Source organism: Podarcis pityusensis (genome assembly GCF_964106645.2).
Source record: "Podarcis pityusensis genome assembly, chromosome: 5".
Taxonomy (NCBI): Eukaryota; Metazoa; Chordata; class Lepidosauria; order Squamata; family Lacertidae; genus Podarcis; species Podarcis pityusensis.
The window spans coordinates 45,606,878-45,631,157 of record NC_138032.1 but is presented as its reverse complement, the minus strand read 5'-3'; the positions used below and the strand labels follow the sequence as shown (position 1 = coordinate 45,631,157).

Genomic DNA, 24,280 nt, shown 5'->3' with positions numbered 1-24,280 from the left:
CAGCATGCATTATTTAGGACTTGAGATGAGGTAATGAGTGGCTAGCGATAACAAAACTATAGTTGAAACTGTCCAGATGTCATACATATCCGATCATGCCCACTACCACAAAGAGATAAATGTAATGTCCCCAAAGCAACCTAAGTGACCTTGTTGTCGAGTATTTCCCAGACATTCCATCTGTGACTTATGGAACTTCATGGTAGGGCCGGTCGATACATGAGGCAAGTTAGGGTTCCACAGGATCCACAGAGGCAACAGGATCCACAGAGGCAATAAATTCTGATGTAGATATTTATTCCCCTTTGTTCCTAATGTAGGAACTTCACTTATCCCTTCTTCCCTAGTTGGGGGAGGGCACCATTTTGTGGTTTGCCTCAGGTGCCAAAATGTTTGGGGCTGGCCCTACAACATGGTACGGAGCATTCATCGAAAGATATAAACTGAAGGCTGTTTCAAAGCAGGCAGACTCCAGAAGTTTATTGTAGCTGAGGAATCATGCATTAAATTGTTCCTTTGGGCAGCTTGAGGAAGTCCCACTTACATTTCTATTCATAGTGTTCCAGCTAAATATCGGAACTGAAAAAACTCCCACCTATCCTCATTATCTCTTCACCAGACTTAAGAGTAAAAATATACCTATAAAATATATTAAGGCATGCCTAAAAATGTAATCTGTACACATGAGAAATGTGTATTTTCAGTCATGCGTTTTCTACAAATGCAGATGTCAGTGCACTCGGCTCTCTGTGACTTCTTACATGGCTGCAACAAGAAATACAACATTTAATTATTGCCAGCTCCATTAGACCTCTCCATCAACTATCACCTGGTAACGGTCATTCCAGCAGGCAGTAGTGGATCTGGTCTTTCAGCAGAGCTGAAGGAATGAGCTCTGCTTTGTGTCTCTGAGGCAGCCTACTATCAAGAATGGTAGCCAGGGCAGTGTGGGTGGGGCTGCGTTGTTCTCCTGTCTTCCCAACGCTGGACATCACTGCCACCAAGATGCAGGGGGACAAGGCAACATAAGCTCAGCACAATGCAGGCATATTGGATTGGACACACCACTGCCCATACCATGCCATGCTAAACACCTCTGCCCTGCTCCTCGATTTCTTGGTAAATGGCAGCAACATACAGCATTGGGAAGACAGGAGAGCAACACAGCCCCTCCCGCACGGCTCCACCAGCTGCTACTGCCGGAAGACTGCCTTAGAGATGGGAAACAGCTCATTCCCTCAGCTCTGCTGAAAGATCAGCTCCATCAGGTGCCTCCTGCCCCTGAACTTTTTCCATTCCAGCTAGTCCTGAGGAGGACAACCTCCCAAGTATGCTTTTCCCCTCTTCCCCTATCCCCTTTTCTTTACAGTGTCTTTTACACTGTATGCCTGTAGACATACGGTAGATGGTCTTGTTTCATCGATCAGACATAAGCCATCATTGGAATCTTTTATACACCATGACGTAAGTGATTTTCAAAGTTCTTATTGTTATAATTTTAGTTATATACCTTCTATTTCATTTCTATTTCCAAGTATAAAAATATTAATTACTGGTGCCATAAACAAGATGCATTAACAATTTTCCATTTTACATTTGTAATGTATGAAACGATTCTTAGATGGATGGGCCAAACCCAAAGAAGTAACTGTACTACCAATTAAAGCAGCTTAGCGCTGCAAATGATGAAATGACTATTTTCTGGCAATTCTAGCAATGATTGGGAAGTTCATTAAAACAGAGAGTTGCTGATGCCATTAACAGAAGTTAACCTTGCCACAGTAGCATATACTTGCATTTCCACATGGTAATCAAGCACCCAGCCCAATGCATTTCAGCCCAAAATCCAAAGTGTGTCATTGACCATAGACAACAAATAAATGCCACATCTTTCTAGAATGCTTAAATCTAAATAAAATCTTAAATTAGGGCGGGAAGGAACCTTCAAGTCATCTCTCTCAAGTTCTGCACTGAGACAAAATCCTCTGTTAGGAAATCTGCCCACCTCTCCCCATATATTAAAACCACTAGCCAGTTGGGCCTAGAGGAAAAAAATTATCACACACCCCACAAAAAGGTATCAGTCTACTAAGCCGCTCAACAGAAATTGTTAGTTCTCTAGTATCTAAAGTTCACAATAAAAACATCCCATGACCACTGCCTCTCTCTACAGTAGTTTCCAAAGGAGAAAAAAAATCTGTTCATTATAGCCACCACTGGCACATTACCTGCAAAATCTTTTAAAACTATCTTAGGCTGCATTTTATATACACTTACTACACAGTAACATCCACTGATTTCAATAAGATTTACTTTTCAGGAAAAATGCTTAGAAGCACCTGTTATTTAATTGCCTAAAAGTCACTTAGCATTTAAGAATTAGCTACAGTAAAAAGTTCCATGAAATTTGCACACTCTTTCACGCAAAGAAATAAGTCCATTAATTAAAAAAAAGCACCTTACCTATTTTATTGTGCTTATTCTTTGGGACTAGCAGAGTAACTCTCTAGAGCAAACCTTATTAATGTCTGTGAAGTTTTGCCAACAGCATAAATCTTACTTAACAGAAGACAGAACTAAATCCTCCTTTGCCAAACCAGTAACTCACTGAAAGCAGTCCTTTTCTTTAGTCTATTTTCTTACAAGCCCACAGTGACTATATAACAATGTTTTCCCAAAAGAACAAAATATGTCTCAAGTATAGCAAGGTCTTTTTTCTTTTTCTTTTTAAAGTATTAGCACAAAAAAGGAGGAGATAAATCTAGCAAGCCCATAAAATTTTGCTCTGAGGTAAACACAATCTCGAATGAAAATTTAAGCAAATCTTTCTACTAGGATCAAGCTACCTGATAAATCTAAAGGACAAAAAACTGAGAACATATTAGGGCTTGTTATAAATATGTCAAATGTTCTGTTTCCACTATGAATTACCTAATAAAAAACAGCTCTGCTAATGTGGGTCCTGGGCCCCACTAAGTTATTCACTGAACTCTGAAGACTTTCCCCATTGCTGCCTGTCAAGTTTTACGTTGTAGCAAGTGTAGAAGTAAGTAAAGTTTGGAAGTGGGATAGTTTGGTACCAGCAACTTCCCTTTAAAATGATGTTTCTTTTTCCTGGCTATTTGCTTATTTGCTTGAATTTAAATCTAATATTGTATGAGGTCATGTGAAGCAAATCATTCCTTGAAATAACTGATATGTCAACACAAATCTTTGTCATGCATGAAAACAAACATTCCCCAGTGTCTCAAAAGCAGTGTCATGGCCGCAGCCACAAGCAAAATTGATTCATTCTGTCTTTCTACCTGAGTTCTTCCACATTAGCTACACTCTTGCCAAGTATTGCCTTCTCCCGACGAAGTTTCTTGATCTCCAGCTTGAGTAGTCGGATGTCTTCCATTCTTTGCCGGTACTGCATTTCTCCCTTGTTCAGAATTGATTGCTGGATTTTGATCTTCTCATATAGAAGAGCCAATTCATCGTTGCGACGAACCAGCTGGCTCCCCAGAATGTCTCTTTCACTGATAACCTAGAAAAAGTGGCAGGCCAAGACAAGATTCTACAGATGGGCTGAAAGTATGAAAATTGTCAGTCATAATGCATAAGGGGGAGCACTGCCTTCATCAGCAAAAAAAAACACATAGCACCAAAATGTTGCATATTGTCAGTAAATAAAAATATTACTGAAGAGGGTCTGAAGCAGTCCTGACAGTAGGCCAGATCTTCAACTAGGACAAGTTGGCATCCTTCTGTTTTATAACACTATGGTATGTTAAATGGGTTGATGCCAATTTGCTTCAACTGAGTCACATTGGAGTAAGTGCCACTGAAGCAGTGCTTGTATTACTTACCTGGTCTAATTCCTTTTTTTGCCTGATCCTCTCTGCATCAGCTTCAGAAATAATTTTCAAGAGTTTCCTTTCTTCTTCCTCTTGTTTTTCAATAAAGTGTTTAGTCTCCAGAGCTTGTTGTCTCATTTTAAGCAGTTCACTCTGACAGAAACAAAAGAAACAGGAAATAAATTGTGTTTAGTAACAGCTTCCGACTTTATAAACCTGGGAATTTAGGATTATTAAGATTTAGACAATCTTGTATTCTTGCTTAGGTTCTCATGTTTTGTTGGATTCAGTTTGCTGGTTCTCAACAGCAAATGAGAAATACCACACAAATGTACACTAAACTCTTATAAAAGAAAGGTTGTAACAATATGTCCAACATCTTTGTATTGTACATCATACCCAAGAGAAATGTCAGTGTGGTTTAGGCTCAATTTGTAATTCGCAGGCATTTCTTAAACTTACAGAGGGGAAAAATGAACAGTAGTAGATAGTGGAGAATTCAGTTGCTTACAGTAATAACCCACCACTATCTTTATAATTTATCAAACTTGTCTGGAATTGGTGCAAGTGAAATTACACATTTTCTGACACAGAAAATTCTGACACAATCATACAGACGGTTGATTGATCATGAAATCACTACAATCAGATGACTTAACAGCATTACCCCTGCAGTGGACAGAGAATACTTTCAGACAAAGCCCATAACCATGGAAGCAGTCCAGGTCACCTTCATTCAAGCTGCTGACATTTTTATAGTGTTCTTGAAACAGCATAGAGAACTCAGAAACAAAGATTCAAGGATAGTACATAAGATAATATTATGTAATACTGTAAGCTACAACACGTTCACAGTCAAGAGTTGAGGTGATAAAGTTTGCACATAATAGGGCTGTTATTTATCTGTAATTTATTGCCTTTGCCTTTAGCAAAGTTGTATCATTCCTAGATACATTGCTAGTACAGTAGTTCACTGGGAGCAACTCAAGGTGTGCTATTTTCAAATATGATAATGATACCATGCCAAAGGAACCACCAAATATTCTGTGGTGCTTCAATTGTTAAAGGGACAATCACTTTGTTAAAGTGATAGAAAGGAAAAGGCTATTCCTATTGATTTCTTAGTTGGGAAATACCTTTAAAAGCAAGAAACATTTGCGATATATTTTCAGGACAGGATGTTTTTCAGAGACAGAGACATTTGATCCTGCTCTGTCACAACAGATTCTGAAAAGGGCTGGTTCCAATAAATGGGGATGTGTGTTTGGTCTCTTGAGAAAAAGCAATGCAACAACAACAAAATTGGTTGCGAAAGCAATAATTTAAGAGAACTGGTAGGACTGTTCTGTTATACTAATAAAATACCTTGCTCCCATGTTGTTTTCTTTAATAAAACTTTTATTCTCCCATATGCACAATATTTGCAGAGCAAATATCAGCAGAGCAAAAATGGATGCTGCCTAGTATTAAATGCAAGCAACAGTGTGTAAAAAGTAACTGTTTGGAAGAGTAAAACTGTTCATGTGGTTCAGCATTGCTGAAACATTTTTTTAATATCAAAACGCTATCCTTTTTGTCACAGAATATACAAGCTGTAAACAAGATACAGCTTTAGATGTTGGCTATTGATATAAGCAAATATTCTGGATCAGATGCATTAAGTGCATGAAAATCTAAGCTATCTTGCAAAGCAAAATCCAAACAACTACCAGACAATCCAGGAGCCCCATGTTAAGCAGAAGCCCTAGAGGTGTCAGAAATCTCACAAAGGTGTGATCTAAATACCTTCAGGTATAGGATCTGCACATTCCCATGTGACAGGAAACACACAGTGCATGAGTAAGCTTTCCCGCTGATCCACTGGATCCTGGCCAAAGCACCAAAGACAAATGTAGAAGTTGCATACTAGGACACCCACTGAATTGAATGCATAATATTTGGGTTGGGGTTGGGAAAGATGTAAAAGAGGGAGGAGGAAACTCTTAGCATTCTAGGTATTTAGCACAAATTCTGTAGGCATCAGAGCAGAATGCCCTCAAGCCAGTTACTAAAGTGAGGATAGGCCACAGACACTTTTGCTGCTGAATAATTGAACAGGTAAAAGAGCACAGCAATCAAGCTGCTGTCAAACTGTTGGTGGATGGTTCCACAGTGACAAGGCAGCATTAGAGGCTAGTTAAAGGAGACAGTTTTGCACAAGAAGTAAAGTTCTGAATGCTTTCTCCATAGCTGATATAACAACTCGCAGACAGACCGAGAACCCAAATTCATCACCCCTTTACAGAGTTCTATTGACATTCTGTCATAACAGTAATGTGCTGACAATAGCTGAAAACCTACAGAGTCACTGGAGCGTAGCATAAAACTGACAAAAAGAAAGCAAAGCAAAAAGTAGCAAGGAAGGGATCTCCCCCTTTAGTGAAAATAAAAATGACCTGCTATGGATGCTGTTTCTCTTGATCTTAAAAAGACAAAAAAAGAGAGACTGAAGTTGAGAAAGTTACATTTCATGCAGCCAGATTCAGCTACATTCACTGTAACTAAAAGAAGCACTGACAGTATTCTCCTACTTTCTTTTTGATTTAGCACAGATTTATGACTTTCTGCTGCTCCTCAAAAGTAAATTTCCACCTGACCAGAAATCCACTCATAGGGAATCTAGTTATTTGGTAATGAAAAACTAAAATCTCTCCCTGTGTGTATCTTTTCTTCTTTCTTAATATACTACAGGGAAGGCAGAATTACTAACTTTGCACAGCATTTCAAATGTTAATTGTTAAGTATCCATCAATACTAGAAATAAGACTATGCAAAGAATAGTATTTCCACATCAGCTTCCAATAGTGAACAACTCCAGAATCCTGGATATGTCTGCTCTATATTAGGTTTTGCCTCTCTATTCCTTTTGGCCTGCTCTCCATATTCAACCAGTTCAGCTATCTCTCTTCAAATCCTTGATCTTCTTTTCCCCTAAAGTTACAAAAGATCAGTCTGCGGTTATTCAGTCCCACCATTCACCATACCCACCATTCACCCTACAATTCACCATACCCATCCTTACACCTGGGGAGGGGTTTAGATTTGGTGGTGGTATCTCACTTCCCAGCTCTTTGGACTCAGCCAGACTCCCACAGGCTGCCAATTGTGCAAGTAGGTATGAAGCTCACCAGTGGGAGCCAGCAGAAAGCCCTGGGGTGGGGCATTCAAAAGGATGAGGGGGGGGGGCTGTGCCAGCTCAGGATTGACTGGATCCCAAGTCAGTCTTACAGCCACAGCACAATGGCATAGGGCCCAATCGCTGCACCAGCTTGGGCTGGCACAGCCATCACGTATGGATGGGGCCTGAGCATCCTCCACCATCACCTGCCTCCACAGGCACCATGAGGAGCAGGGCTGCAGATGCAGCAGTGGCCCTGCCACTCCACAAAGCCCCACTGGCCAGAGGCAGGAGGTGGGAGTTTGGACTGGGCCCTTAGCCTAATTATCTAATGATTAACCAACAAACTCCTCAAGTTAATTTGCAAATATTTAACCCTAGAGGTTTGTGCCAAATATCAGTGTAGTCTAGTAGTATTAAACTGGGGTTTAATGGGTATATCCACACTTACAATAATAATGTTATGACAGAGCAATCCAGACACCAATAGTTCAGTGGATTCCAAGCACAAGTGGCTAATGAAACATGAATGAAGGCAGTTGGCTAAAATGGCATTGGTACAACCTGTCAAGAAGGGAACTAAGACTACAATCCTATATATAATTACTTAGTAGTAAGATTCATTGGCTTAGTACCAGACAGCTATGTATGTTAAGCTAAAAAGGAACCATTTCCAGCAAAAGTATTAGATCTCTATAACATTCTTTACTATGTTTTTTCCTGGCAAGAACGTAAACTTTTTATAGTTGCATGGCCAGCAAAAATTCAGGAACTGACAATTTTCCATCTATGCATCTCCATGCCAGGAATCACACAAATGTTAAAGGGATACAAGCCCTGCCAGAAAAATGAGGGCAACCATGGAATATTGACTCTACCCTGCCACTTAAAGACTAGGGAACTTAATTTAAAATACTCCTATCCTACAAATCTGTTAAACAGAAGTTAATTCAACAAATGTAGACCAAAAAGTATGATGAATAACCAGCATGGGCCAGCAGAGAACTCAGTTTGAATTGCAGAGTCTTTTTGAGGAACCCCAAGTGTTAGTAGAATCAGTTATTTCCCAATCATCCCAGGGCACCCTGGCAGGAAAATCCTCCAGAGCTCTATGGAATCCAATGGCTTCCAGAGGAGGGACCATTTTAATAGGTGCCCCATCCTTGCAGGAGGGGAAAGGCTCATGCAAGCCTAAACCTAAGTAGGAAGTGAGTTTTCCATGACAAGTTGATAGACGTTAAATCCCACCAACCCCTTTCAGATCACGATCCAGCTCCTTGATCAAGTGTGTTCTATGTTGAGTTTGATGACGTTTTGGGACAGCCCCACTGCAGCCATTGCAGCCATTAAGTCCTGAGGCACCTGGATCTGGCAGCTTTAACATGGATGCTGAAATCCCCAGGAATCCACAACACCAAATCGGATACCACTTTTATCAGCTCAGGCTGATGGATGGAGCACAGCAGAATGAGCAGTACACCAACATATGCCAAGTGGCAGGGCCTCTTCTGGGCAATGGAATGGGAGACTTCCAGCTCTCCCTGCTTTCACTGGCAATGACTGCAGGATGCACTCCTACCATTACTAAAACCATAAATGTTCCACAACAGCACTAGTGCAGCAGCTCCTGCCCTTGGTCCACTCTGAAGAGCCACACAAGACGAAATATATTTTAATACTGCTCTTCAACAGCTATTGACAGAAAAAAGATGTCTTTTATATAGACAATAAAAAAGTCCATTCAAGAAGGTAAACAGGTACATTTCTGCCAATTCAACAACTTAAAACCAATTCCTTTACCTCTGATCAATACTGGGACACTTTTCCTAATGGAAGTTCCTTACCTTTAAGGCCTCTTTCTCTTTTTCTATCCGCTGGTGGTCCAGGTGCATTTTCACAAGAGCTGCCTCTTTAGCAGAGATCTCTTCTTTCAGCTGGTCTACCTGGTGTGTCATAATCTTCAGCTTCTTTCTCATTTCATTGATTTCATCCTAACATGACAGAATTGAGGGCTTACTATATGCAGGTACCAATGGCTCTAAAGCAGTGATAGATATAAAATCCACATTTTTCTTTCAGCATAGCCATACTCCACCCCAGAGCCAGTCCAGGAGGATACCATGAACAATGCCATCAAAAGCCAGAAAAATATCAAGAAGCAGGAGCAAGGTCTCAGGCTCCTGTCTGATATAAAGGTATAATACAATGACAAAATAAGAACTCTGGTTCTCACTTAGGTAAATGCAACAGAAGAAATATCACACACACAAACACACACATCCTTTGAAACTAGAGCTTATCATGTGATATACACATCATCACTCATGTAAAGAGAACAGGAGAAAGCTGAGTATAATCGTAGATATGTTACAAAGCCTCATGAAGAAAGCCAGCTATTTTAAAAGTTGGTATGCACATATGTTTCCAAATCTACTACTATGGTAATGAAAATGGAAAAGCTCCCATGAATTTTGCAAAGCTTGAGGTTACATTCGTTTAAATTAACAAGCAACAATTCCCAAAACCAGAATGATCCAAAAATGTGAAACCATCCTAGCAAGTACTGAAATTCAGCCAACAACTCCTTTATCAAATGGCTTTACTGTGTCTGAGCTTATGATACCCTGGAGATCAGAAGCAGTGTGAACAGGGTTGGGCAATGGGGGAATTTTCCTTATTAAATAATCTGAAAATGCCTACCAAGAGGTTTGCTTTCTTAAACAAGCTTGCACCAATTAAGCTTATATCCCAAGAGAGATGACAATTCTGCATAGTTTTTCAGATAAGACCATCTTTGTTTTCATGGCTGGCTGGCTTGTTACTGAACTATGAATGATGGTCTTATTGCTATAGCATAGCTTGACTATACTATAAAAGTTATGTTCAGCTACAGATGTTTTCTCCTACTCCTGAATTTTGCAATTCATGCTAACTGAATCCTCTTGCTCCCCACACTCTTTTGAAATAAATTAACACCTTATAGATGCCATAATTACCCACTTCCATTTGGGCAAGGGCTATATTCCTAGCCAGGTACAAGCCTGTGCAAGAAATTCCCTAGTCAAATTTAAATTATGTTCTCCTTACTAGGCCACCTTTGTAGCTACTTCCTTAATAATTTGATGGGCTAACTTTCCCTCAGAAAAAAATCTGTATCTTTTTCCTTCATGCTGCAATGACAGCTTTTCCCTACTATAGAAAATAATTTGTTGCTTAATATTGATTCTTCACACAAGCTGAAGACAAAATCTGATACAGTCTTGTTTGACTCTCCTTTAGTCCCCTGGAGCTTTGGATGCCCCTTGGCAGACACTTTCAAGGCATCTACTTTAAAACAATACTATATTCAGATAATCATATCATTCAAGAGCATTTATTTGTAATGTTCTTGAGCTAGGCCATCTGAAAAATGGTTCCCTTCTCCACTGGGTACAAATTTCTAGATCATCTTTGGAGGACATCTGATATGGAAAGCTCTCCTGTAATCCAGAACCACCAGAGACTTGTCACTTTCCTAATTTGACTCCTGACATCTCTTCATCTTTCAAAGACATACATGTGAAGATAGTATCGTGGATGGTCCCCCTGCAGCCACCTAGACTCTATGTTCTAAAGCAGAGCTTTCCAAACTTTTCATGCTGGTGACACACTTTTTAGACATGCATCCTTTCGCAGAACAGTAATTCAGTTTTACTAGGAAACTAGAGGTTAAACTAACCCCTTTCCAGCCCCAGGAGGAGCGTGGGGAGCATTCATGTGACACACCTACACACTGCAGCTGACACGTTAATGTGTTGCAACACACAGTTTGGAAAGCTCTGTTCTAGAGTCACGATTGTTTGCATAAACAGTCAGGTCAATGTGGCTGAGGTTTGTAATATAACTTTTCCCACAGGAGGGACAAAGATATGAAAACAATCATGTCAGCACTGTTATATCTTCTAGATATTAACCAAGAATGGGTGGCTCAAGTGGAGGCTGGGCTATAGGACCACAGCCCTCCTACTGAAAATATCAAGCCATTAAAAATAATAATAATCCTCAAAAACTCAAAGCCACACGCTTTTTCCGCCCCACACACATTTTATACTGTCTTTAATTTACAGAGTCATTTCTGTCAATCTGAAAATTGCAGCCCTCCCATGTCAAAATGTTACCAGCCACCACTGCATGGCTCAACTAAAATGGGAAACAAACTTAGTAAGAGAACTGCTTTTCAGTACCTGGGCTTCGATCAAATTTTTACTGTAGAGGTTTCTGTCTGATCTCACAGCTTCATAGAGGTTCTGTTGCTGTTTTAATTTTGTTTCAGACTCTGCTATCTGCTTTTTATAGTCAAAGATCTGCATTTCCCGCACTTTGATATCTTCCATGTGATGGAGGACCTGTCAGAGAAAGCATAAAATAAATATCATTCAACCATCCTTCTATGACGACTAGCAGTGCTCTATATACAGACTTTACTGCAAATACAAAGATTTCTGTTCAACCAGACAGATTTGGGCTAAGGTCTGGATTATATTTACAGACTTTATTGTGTTGTAAAAGAATGCAGCTGCAATCTGAAGGAGGAGACTAGCATGGGAAGGCAGGATCATAACCTTTCCCCACACACCATTTTCCCACTGAAAATTGTCTCTACTCAGCTTTTCCCCAACAGGAATAAAAGCAGCTGGCAAGAGGTCAAGTCCACTCTGCAATTATTAAAAAGATTCTTGCAGTGTAATCTTATACATATCTACTTGTAAATAAGTTGCATTGCATTCAGAGGGATATGCTCCTAGGTAAATGGGTAGAGGATTGCAACCTCTGTGTAAAGGTAAGGTAAAGGACCCCTGGATGGTTAAGTCCAGTCAGAGGCAACTATGGGGTTGCTGTGCTCAACTCACTTTCAGGCCAAGGGAGCCAGCATTTGTTTACAGACAGCTTTCCAGGTCATGTGGCCAGCATGACTAAACCGCTTCTGGCGCAACGGAACACCATGACGGAAACCAGAGCGCACGGAAAGGCCGTTTACCTTCCCGCTACAGCAGTACCTATTTATATACTTGCACCGGCATGCTTTCGAACTGCCAGGTTGGCAGGAGCTGGGACAGAACAACAGGAGCTCACCTCATCATGTGGATTCTAACCACTGACCTTCCGCATTAAGCAGGGATATGGGGTGGTAGTTCTTAAGTTGTGTCTTTTCAGACTCATTTTTCAGTATTAGTGCAATATAAACTTCCTTCCACGACTCTGGCGCTTTTTTCCCCTCCAAAATTTCATTACAAACCTCCTTTAGTGGTTGAATTATCCAATCCTTTAAGGACCTATAATATTTTGAGGTTAAGCCATCTGGCCCTGGAGATTTGCCCAATTGCATGTTCTGGATGGCACCTTCCACCTCCTGTTCTGTTATTTTGTAGTTCAACATTAACTTGTTTTCTTGAGAGATTTTTTGAAGTCCATTTGTTTTTAAGAATTGGTCTAAATCACACTCTTTCTGTGGCCCTTGTGTATATAGCTGTTTAAAGTACCTCCGGAAGCATTTTCTAATTTCCACTGGATTCTGGATGTTCTTTCCTTCCACTTCCAAGTTAGTAATGGTGTTAAGTTTTTGTCTTTTTTTCATTTGCCAAGCTAACAGTTTTCCACATTTATTGGCCGATTCAAATGTCCTTTGTCTCATCTGTTTAATTTTCCATTCTATTTCCTGATTCATCATCTTCATATATTGAACTTGGTATAACTTTATTTCTCTCAGAATCTCTTGTGACTTTGGTTTCGCTCTCAGTTTCTTCTCCCCCTCTTTTATTTTTTCTAAAATTTTATCTTTTTTCTCATTTTGGGTTCTCTTCTTTATTGCATTCTGTTGAATTAGAAACCCCCCATAACTGCTTTGCTTGTGTCCCAGATTACTCTTTTTTCGATGGTAGTGTTCATATTTATCTCAAAATAGTCTCTCAAGGTTTTTTGGGCCTTCTTGGTAACTTCTTGATCTCTAAACAAGGTGTCATTCATCCTCCATCTGAAGGAACCGGTAGGTGTTAATTTCATCTCCAGTGGTTTAGACCACAGCACCACAGCGTCCTGCAACCTCTGTGTATATGTATACGTATATGTATATGTATATGTGTATGTATATGTATATGTATATACACATGTGCATATAGTTAATAGGAAATGAAACCGCATGTTATGAAGAATGCAACATTGCTGTCTTTCTCTCATTTGTAGTGACCCAGTTGTTTGAACTGTCTATTGACAGATTTCAAATTTGTTGCTGAAAACTAGCCTATGAATCAATACATCACCTTACTAATGAATCTTGCCCTCTGCCAAAGTGTGAAATGGTTGTCTTAAGGAGCTGCAATTATTTTCGAATAGAGGAGAGCAAAGTACAGTTTTTTTTTAAAAAAAGGTGTCTACATGGATCATTTTAGCCAAGGAATACTCTTTATACGGTCAGTGGAATTTAATAATCTTGGACAGCTCTGTGTTATAACTTCAGGTGCGCATGAGAATCCTCAGTATCTGAGCTACTATGGGCTCTTGTCATTCTCATTTATCATAACTGTCAATCCGGATATCCCATTGTACTCCATACCTCTTTGCAAGGATAAAAACAGCCAAAATGATTTGCCTAATCATATCACAATTCACCTTTCTTAAGGAAAACAAGCATTTGGAGGAGAAAACATGGAGACAATGAGTGGAAGCAGATCATCTGGAATGCACTGGACAGTTTGCCATGAAGAAATTTAAGGTGTCACAAACACTTAAATCTTAATACCTCTCCAGCATACTTTTTTACACTATACTATATTGATAGGGAAGAAGGAAAATTGCCTTCTTAAAGAGCAGGGCACATATGAGCTCTCAAATTAAGCAAGGAGAGCATAGAGCCTCCAAATAGTGAAGTTTGTAAGTTATGAAACCGGCAGGAAAAACATTTTACTACTACAACTTCCTCTTGGAAAATATGCATTCATGTTCATCTCTGCCATGCAAGATACTGGAAGAAACCTATCCCAAGCACCAAGGTTTTTTGTGCTTTCTTGTACAAAATCCCCCCTCCCATATAATTATTTACATATATGCTATGTAGTTTCCACTTCATTTATCCAACTGACTGGGGAGAGCTGTACAAACTTTGCAGTAATGAGAGACATGGGAATATTTTAAAAATGTATTTTCACTAATAAAACTCATAAGGAGAAGCCAGAGAAATCTGATAAATTTTAAATTTCAGATATCTGAGGTTCTGGAAATGGTTTCTTCATTACCTTGACATTAGATGGTAATGAAACAGATTGCTGGAATTCGTCCACCCTGCCTAGCTTCCTTGCATTGAGGCCTATTGTTTAAATTCATAAATTTATGTTCATGAACCTTCAAAGGAAGAGATAACATTAATGTTCAGAACAGCTACTCAGTAGTAGACCTTGCAACCAGCACATTTGTCTATGCTGAAAGAATTCAAGCTTTGCTAGTGTATAGTAGGGTTATCAGTGTGCAAGCTTTGGGGCGAATGCTTAATTAATTGATTACCAGATACCTCTAACCAACTCAGGAGATAAAGTACATCTAAATATAGAAAGTTTTATTGCAGAAGTGGCAATGGTACTCAAGTGCATTTGTTGCTGACTGCAGAGATGCCTAAAACTGCTTACAGTTTAAAACAAAAGCAGAGACCCAGCTTATAATTTAACTCCTACTCCTACCTTTTGCTTTTTCCTGTTAAAAACAAGTTGCCAATAGCAATAAAAGTGAACTCAAAATCAATAAAGTGTATTTCAAATCTGAAGCCTAGCTTAGTGATTATATAGGCTGAAGCAAAATTAGAAAACAGATCACTGAATTGTAACCATGCATCTTGGGAGTTGATGAACAAAAGTACAATAATAAACTACTTTACTATGTTTTACAAGTTGGCATCCATGGTTCTGAGGCTGACTGTGCTTTCATAAGAATTTATAAAATTGTTGCGTGGGAGTAACACCTCTCCAATAACTCTCAAACTGGAACTGGATGAATTAATGGATATTTTATTATGAATAACTCAAGAGTTGTCAACTGAGATTAGGAAAACATTTCCCTTACAATGCTGAGTTCTTCTTTTTTTTCTGAGAACTCTGTAATAATCTCCTTTACAGATAGCATGTTGGAAAGAATGCACAAAGTATCACTTGATGAGCTTCAGTAGGGTGATTTTGCATTGAAAGTCAGATTTTCAACTGCCATACATACATGGAGCTGAATCGGAACAGACTGCTCACAAATATCTGTCTTCTTAGGACAATGTGCCATGACTCAAGTAACTTGTACCATCTGAAATAGTTGTACTAATTCAAATGCATTTTTAAAATTCTAGATGCACTTTTGGCATAGCACCTGTTATTTTTTTTTTTTTTTAAGAATTTTTATTGGTTTTACAGAATAATTTTAAACAATACAAACAAATAAAAAAAAGACATACAAACATGTAAAATTTCATAACCTTTTTTTCATGTCCCTCTCTTATCGGACTCCCCCAAACCTCCCCTTCCTACATCCCAATTTCCAAAATTTATTTCAGCAAATTCTAATTAATTTTATCAAATATATTTTTTCTTATTCTTTTCTTCAACTTAATCTTATGTCACTGTAATCTCCTTTTCTTTCTCCAAACCTCGACATTTTAGCATTCCTCAATTTTATAATAGTTCTTAAGGTAAATTTTAAATTTCTTCCAATCTTCTTCCGCCGTCTCTTTCCCCTGCTCACGGATTCTGCCAGTCATCTCAGCCAGTGTCATATAGTCTATTACCTTCATCTGCCACTCTTCCAAGGTGGGTAATTCTTCTGTCTTCCAATACTTTGCGATGAGTATTCTTGCTGCTGTCGTAGCATACATAAAGAAATTTCTATCTTTCTTTGACACCAATTGGCCGACAATGCCCAAGAGAAAGGCCTCTGGTTTCTTAGGAAAAGTACATTTAAGTACCTTTTTCATTTCATTATATATCATTTCCCAGAAAGCCTTAATCTTCGGGCACGTCCACCAAAGATGATAAAAAGTACCTTCCGTTTCTTTACACTTCCAACACTTATTATCAGGCAAATGATAAATTTTTGCTAGCTTGACTGGGGTCATGTACCACCTATAGATCATTTTCATAATATTTTCCTTTAAGGCATTACATGCCGTAAATTTTATACCAGTGTTCCACAACCATTCCCAGTCAGCAAACATAATGTTATGACCAATGTCCTGTGCCCACTTAATCATAGCTGATTTAACTATTTCATCTTGTGTATTCCATTTCAGCAGCAGATTATACATTTTTGACAAATTCTTAGTATTGGATTCTAACAGTTCAATTTCTAATTTTGATTTCTCCACCTGGAATCCAATTTTCCTGTCTTGTTTATGTACCTCCATTATTTGATAATAATGGAGCCAATCTCGAACCTTGGGTTTCAATTTCTCATAGCTCTGTAACTTCAATTTATCTCCATCTTGTTCCAAAATTTCCCAATACTTTAGCCATTCAGCTTCCATATTAAGCTTTTTCAGCGCTGTAGCCTCTAAAGGTGACAACCATCTAGGGGTTTTACTTTCCAACAAATCTTTATATCTTATCCAAACGTTATACAATGCTTTCCTGACAATATGGTTTTTAAAGGCCCTATGCACCTTAATTTTATCATACCATAGATATGCATGCCAACCAAATGTATTATTAAAACCTTCTAAGTCCAAGATATCTGTATTCTCGAGGAGCATCCATTCTTTCAGCCAGCAAAATGCTGCTGCTTCATAATACAGTTTTAAGTCCGGCAGGGCAAACCCCCCTCTTTCTTTTGCATCCGTCAGTATTTTAAATTTTATTCTGGGCTTTTTGCCCTGCCAGACAAATTTCGAGATATCCTTCTGCCACCTCTTGAAACAATCTATCTTGTCCAGAATTTGTAATGTTTGGAACAAAAATAACATTCTAGGCAATACATTCATCTTAATAACTGCAATTCGGCCTAACATTGACAATCTCAAATTTGACCATATTTCTAGATCTTTTTTAATTTCCGACCAACATTTTTCATAATTGTCTTTATACAAGTTCGAATTCTTAGATGTCAAATAGACCCCTAGGTATTTCACCTTCTTTACCACTGTCAAACCTGTTTCATTCTGAAACTTCTCCCTTTCCATGACTGTCAAATTTTTTTCCAAAACTTTAGTCTTTTGTTTATTCAATTTAAATCCGGCCACCTGACCAAATTCTTGAATTAGCTCCAACACCCTTTTTGTACTAGTGTCTGGCTCTTGTAAAGTAAGTACTAAATCATCTGCAAAGGCCCTTAACTTGTAATGTTTGGCTCCGACCTGTACACCTTTAACCTGCTGGTCATCTCTAATCATATTAAGCAACACCTCCAGAACAGAAATAAAAAGTAAAGGGGAAATTGGGCACCCCTGTCGTGTCCCTTTTTCTATTTTAAATTCTTCAGTTATCACATTATTTACAATCAACTTAGCCTTTTGTTCAGCGTATATGGCACCGATACCATTCTCAAATCCTTGGCCTACCCCCATCCCATGAAGATTCTTTTTCATAAAACTCCAAGAAATATTGTCAAAGGCTTTCTCCGCGTCCACAAAGATCAGAACTGCTTTAGTGTTTATATTCACCTCTAATAATTCCAGAATGTCTATTATGTTCCTCACATTATCTGATAAATGCCTTTTTGGGAGAAAGCCTGCTTGGTCCTTATGAATCTTCTCCATCAACACTCTTTTCAATCTTTTTGCCAGAATGTCTGCAAAAATTTTATAATCCACATTGAGTAATGATATTGGGCGGTAGTTCTTAAGTTGAGTCTTTTCAGTCTCTGTCTTTGGTATGAGTGTAATATACGCTTCTTTCCACGATTCTGGTGCCCTTTTCCCCTCCAAGATCTCATTACAGACTTCCTTTAATGGTTGTACCAACCACTCCTTCAAATCTTTATAGTATCTGGAAGTCAGTCCATCTGGTCCTGGAGATTTGCCCAGTTGCATATTTTGAATGGCACTCTCTATCTCTTGATCTGTTATTCTCTGGTTTAGATCCACCTTACTTTGATAGGAGATTTTTTGTAGTCCATACTTTTTAAGGAATTCGTCTATATCTTCTTCCTTCTGCGGTCCTTGTGAATATAGCTTTTTAAAATAACTCAAAAAACAGTTTCTTATCTCGTTAGGTTTAGAAATATTCTTTCCATCCACTTCTAGACTTGTAACTGTATTTAGTTTCTGTCTTTTCTTCAGTTGCCAAGCCAGAAGCTTACCACATTTATCTGCTGATTCAAAAGTCTTTTGTCTCATTTGTTTTATCTTCCATTCAATCTCTTGATTCATCAATTCCATATATTGTGTCTGGTATAACTTAATCTCTCTCAGAATCTCCTGGGACTTTGGTTTTGATCTCAATTTCTTCTCTCCTTCTTTTATCTTTTCCAAGATCTTATCCTTCTTCTCATTTTACTTTCTCTTTTTTACTGAATTTTGTTGAATTAAAAATCCTCGCATCACTGCTTTGCTTGCGTCCCATATCACTCTTTTTTCTACATCAGTTTTTAGATTTATTTCAAAATAGTCCTTTAAAGTTTTTTGGGCCTTTCTATGGATCTCCTCGTCTCGAAATAGGTTGTCATTCATCCTCCATCTAAATTGACCAGTTACTGTAAATTTCATCTCCATCTTCACGGCGTTATGGTCGGAGCAAGTCTTTGGACAGATTTCCACTTTCTTAATCTTTGGAGCCAACCCACTAGTAATCCAAATTTGATCGATTCTGGTCCAGGTCATCATTGCTTCAGAGAAGAAGGTTCCCTCTCTCTCGAGAGGGTTCCTTGTTCTCCATATGTCAATAGCACCTGTTATTCACGCTTGGTCAATTTGCTGGAGGTTGTCATCTGTAAAGGTAATCTGAATCCTCTGCTCTTCGGCATGATTCAATGAACTAATGAACTCTAACATTTCTTCATCAGAAACGCATATGAAACTGTAAATACTAAACTTCCTGGATTTCAATGTACTGATCTTGTACAGGGTATAATCATCTCAGACTGAAAGCAGTCAGCATCCTTCCACTGTGACTGAGGCCACAGTGCACAATGTACATCAAGCAACCTATCTAGCAAACTGATGTGCCTAAATTGGAATAAGAAGCCTGGAGAGGGTTGTTTCTCTCACAAACAATTTGGCACATCATACATTATTTGCAAATCAGTATATAAGTTTTGGAAACTGATCTACAACATTAAAAAATCTGAAAGAAAACCTCAGTTGTGACTAGATCAGTTGAAAAAATAGACTAAATTATTTGTTCCTGGGAAGCTCTCTGGGGTCAACTAGAACAATATAAAAAGGCAATTGCTTCTGAGTTGCTTCAAAGCACAGAAGTATTAGCTCTATAGCCGGCCACTGGTTCTGTCAATATCCTCATACTAGGAAGCCAGATTTAGGACAATTTGCATTAGTGCTTTTGTTCGGCCCAGACATCATGTGCCATGGTGCTTCTCCTACCTTTGCCATAGCCCTGATCAAGGCTTTTTGCAGCAGGAACTCACCAGAACTTAGTTCTGGCACCTCTCAGGTGGGCACCACTGCCATTCTAAGAGAATAAGGGAGGTGTTCATGGTGAGTTCTGGCACCTCTTTTCCAGAAAAATACCACTGGCCCTGATCTATTTGTATTTTGCTTTTCACCCTCCATTTTCACCAACTACTGTGCAATCCTAAGCATGCATACTAAGAAATAAATCCCAGAATTCATTAAGTTTTACTTTCCTGTAACTATGCTTCGGAGTGCAGCCATTGTTAAATGAACTAAGTTGCTTATCACAAATTCTGTGTTGGATCTACATTATTTGCTTCACTTACTACTAAGCAATCTTGTCTTTCAGACTACATTTGAAAGGTTACTTTGCAGAGCATTACTTGTACTCTGGGGACCAGGATATCTAAAGGATTGCTTTACCCACTATATACCCGCCTGGCAACTGCATTCCTCAGTTGAGAGTACCATACACCCCAGAAGTGTGCTCAGGCTATAGCAGAAACTGGGCTTTTAGTGTTGTCACGCCAGCTCTGTGGAATCACATAAGATATACACCTAGAGTGATACTGTTTAGGCACCTACTAAAGACATTTTTGTTTAGGAAAGTTTTCCCTGAAGCATAATTAGTCATTTATGAAGATCAATTTTATATTTAATTAAATGGTTTCATTGTTTTTAGAGTCTGTACAGATAGTTTTATTGTTTTAGAATTCTGTTTTTACTAATACACTGCTTTGATGGCTTTATGCCATGAAGTGCTCTATAAAAACATTTAATAATAATACAGTGAAAAACAGTAATAAAGGAAAAGATATATTAATTGTCCTGCATAGAAAATTAGCCCTGTAATGTGTGCCCACATGAATAGCTTTATCTTCCATCAATCTTCTTTTAATTAAACTATTTATTTATTTCATATATCAAGTTCTTGCAAATGCATTGTGTATTATGTGGCACCTAGAGTAGCGCCTATTCTGCTGAGCTAAAGCAGTCTATTGGTACATGTGGCATAAGGTGATCTCATAGGTATACTTCTTCCAAGTTGTTAGGGTCCTTATATACAAATAGTAACACCTTTAACCCAACCCAGCCCAGTATCAAACCTGAAACCAGTGCAGATCATTCAAATTTGTGTCATCACTACAGGTTGTTGGAGCACATTCCATTGTTTCAATTATGTGCTGTGTGGAGAAATACTTTGTCCTGAATCTTTCAACATTCAGCTTCTTTGGATGCCTACAAATTCAAGTGCTATGTTATGCTACTTCCTTGACCTAACAATGGTCACACATTTGGGGCTTTATAAACTGAATTATCAGTATATAATATCAACAACCTCAGATATGCAGATGACACAACCTTGATGAGAGAAAGTGAGGAGGAATTAAAGAACCTTTCAATGAAGGTGAAAGAGGAGAGCGCAAAATATGGTCTGAAGCTCAACATCAAAAAAATTAAGATCATGGCCACTGGTCCCATCACCTCCTGGCAAATAGAAGGGGAAGAAATGGAGACAGTGAGAGATTTTACTTTCTGGGGTTCCATGATCACTGCAGATGGTGACATGTCACAAAATTAAAAGACGCCTGCTTCTTGGGAGAAAAGCAATGACAAACCTAGACAGCCTCTTAAAAAGCAGAGATATCACCTTGCCAACAAAGGTCCATGTAGTTAAAGCTATGGTTTTCCCAGTAGTGATGTATGGAAGTGAGAGCTGGACCATAAAGAAGGCTGATCGCTGAAGAATTGATGCTTCTGAGTTACGGTGCTGGAGGAGACTATTGAGAGTCCCATGGACCACAAGAAGATCAAACCTATCCATTCTGAAGGAAATCAGCCCTGAGTGCTCATTGGATGGACAGATCCTAAAGCTGAGGCTCCAATACTTTGGCCACATCATGAGAAGAGAAGACTCCCAGGAAAAGACCCTGATGCTGGGAAAGATTGAGGGCACTAGGAGAAGGGGACGACAGAGGATGAGATGGTTGGACAGTGTTCTTGAAGCTACCAACATGAGTTTGACCAAACTGTGGGAGGCAGTGGAAGACAGGAGTGTATGGCGTGCTCTGGTCCATGGGGTCATGAAGAGTCGGTCACGACTAAATGACTAAACAACAACAAAACAACATACTGAACTAAAGATTTTGAGAGTTACTATTATTTTGGAGCTTCCAGATGGATTGTTTATTCACACAAAACCTGATTGTTACACAACAATTTCTAGCACAAATATCCCATTACCTTTTTAATAGCAAAATGTTTGGTAAGAAAGGTGATGGAAAATTGCACTAGAAAGTATGGGATAATAACCACTAGTTGGCAATATCATAAAACTTCAACACAAACATATCAGAATGAATACTCAATAAACAGACAATACTGTATAATTTCTGCTCAAGTTGTGTGTGAATATGTCAGCATGATTGCTCAATAAGCAGCTGGTTTGGAAAGTCCCCAAGTCTCCTAAACATAGAAATTTGGCAGGCAGATCATGCTTTGTTATGGATAAGCTTCTCAGACAAAGGGAAGGGAAGAAGCACTGAAGGGAATGCAGTAAACATCAAAATCACCAAAATTGTATTCATTATGTTCTTCTTTCACAGTTTTATTCGTGCAACCTATTGGCAATTTTTAGGTATTAGCATTTTTGCTCCTTGGTTTTTATGTGTAGCTAGAGAGTACCATATGAAATGCATTCAATGATAAAACAGATCTTGAGCTAATTCTCACTTGAAGTTGATGATCTATAAATATCCTGATATTTTTGCAAAATGTGTTTGCACCAGCTATGTGCCAAGGCTGTCCAAAGTCAGAATTCACCTCCAGTGAAGAAATCAAATGTATTTTTTTCTTGGTTTATGATTTTCCATTTTGGACTGGCATTACATATACTCAAACTTGGACAATCACCTCTAGTTATAAGGTCCTTTCTGAGGTGCCAGCAATGACTGATGTGCCTTGTTCATAACAGGCCTCAATAATCTTTTTTAAGAATACCCAAGAGTTCTTAATATTCCTTCCTATGGTTAACAACAACTGTGGTGGAGTACTGAAATGGCCATGGCTCCTGTTGTTGGCATCCATCCGTCCAACATGCATGCATGCATGCATGCATACATACATACATACATAGTTCTTTATCTCTAGGCCAAGGAAGTAGGCCAATGTAAATGTAAAATGTAAAAATCATGCTACCACATAAAAATTTCTCTTCTTGCTTACTTAACAAATCAAGAGCCTGTGGACAGGTGATCATGTCAATTTCTCTCACTTTCCACACACACACGCACATACTGATACACAGTATGTAATGCTATTGATAAGGATTCACTGCCATAAACACAAGACAAGTTAAGATACCAAAATAATAACAAATCTTACTTAAATGGAATTGTTATTACAAGGAATTTATACATGCTGTCATACAAGAAGGCACCTATCTGTTAATCAGATAAAGATACAGAAAGTAATCATAAAGTGAGCAGGGAATAACAATGAGAAGAAAACAGACTGGAAGCTAGCATGCCTGTCAGTGAGTTTTATGTAGAGCTCTTCAGTCAGTTCTCAAGCAAATAACAGAGCATTTTACAGTCACATAGCAGGGCAAGCAAGCAAGAAAGCTCCACCTAACCAGCTTGAGTGAACAAAACAGACTATGACATAGCTTCTGCAAAAATTCACAACTTGTGTTTTGTTCAACAGATCGGATTCAAGTTACATACTGAGCAGTAACAGCTTTTTATGCAAGAAGATAAGTCTAGATATCCGCATGGCCAATCTAAAAAACCCTTCTTAATTATAATGCCATGTCCTTTATATTACTGAGAAAAGAGTAAGTTATTTTATAGTGGATAAATAATTAATACCCAAGCAATTTCACCTTAAGTGCACGAAGCCAGGAGATATCTGTGTATAAATGTTAGTGGTTGAGGTATAGGCTGTACTACAAAAGCAACAAGCTAATGAGTGCAGGGTAAGGTTGGAGGAGAGCAAGGGGGAAAGCTTTTTCCCACTTGCCCAAGCTTTCAGATAAAAAATGCAAAAAAAAACCTTATATAGTCATTCAGGATTTAACAGCTGTAACAACCTAGCAATGTCTCTCAAATGGGAAGAGAAATGAAGGGCAAGCAATTTTCTAGGGAGCACTTGCCTTTCTTTGTCCCTCTACATGCTATCTGAGGCCTGATAAGACATGCTCTGCACAGCTCCTTGTAATCTCTGCAGGCTCTTCACCCCTTTTCTCCCATTTCCGCATGCCTGCTAATTCACAAAATCCCATGCATCCTGCTTATATGTTCCAACAAAAACAAAATTATTCTGTCCCCAACCGGCAAATTTTTCACATCATGCAAAACATGTTAGTTAAGTAAAAAGATGTCAATTTTCTTAATCTGCATAATTTACTCCCATCACAGAATTATAGTTTTTCTGGCAGCATAATTAAGTATGTTTATTTTAGATCCTAGATCTCTTGATTAGCCAAGCAACAGGAGGGTTTTTAAGACACTAACTGTAGATACCAGAATGTATGCTTAAGTGGACTTTTTAAGATGTAAAGAACATGCAGAGGAATAAGTATAACTCACTGGAACTTTATTCTTGTACCCTAAAGACCACTGAGAGGACCTTGGCAAAATCCATATAGAAAGTCAAGAACTGAAAGGAACATCTTGTTAGTTCTGAAAGGCAAAAGTCTGCAAACAACTCTCTCGTACC

The 24,280-nt window shown here is 38.6% G+C and overlaps 1 protein-coding gene and 1 long non-coding RNA gene across 2 annotated transcripts in view; one reads left to right on the top strand and one right to left on the bottom strand.

Moving 5' to 3' along the window:
- The window catches only part of LOC308477426, a 314,602-nt gene that overhangs the window by 153,693 nt on the left and 136,629 nt on the right, over window positions 1-24,280 (top strand). The gene's annotated exons all lie outside the window — the stretch shown is intronic.
- Window positions 1-24,280, bottom strand: part of CFAP58 (cilia and flagella associated protein 58) — an 80,359-nt gene that overhangs the window by 33,221 nt on the left and 22,858 nt on the right. The window contains exons 9-12 of the mRNA XM_081006345.1: window positions 11,220-11,381; window positions 8,841-8,987; window positions 3,852-3,992; window positions 3,306-3,529 (exon numbers count right to left, since the gene is read on the bottom strand). Of these exons, the coding sequence (XP_080862471.1) occupies window positions 3,306-3,529; window positions 3,852-3,992; window positions 8,841-8,987; window positions 11,220-11,381 (674 nt within the window). The remainder of the gene's footprint in view (window positions 1-3,305; window positions 3,530-3,851; window positions 3,993-8,840; window positions 8,988-11,219; window positions 11,382-24,280) is intronic.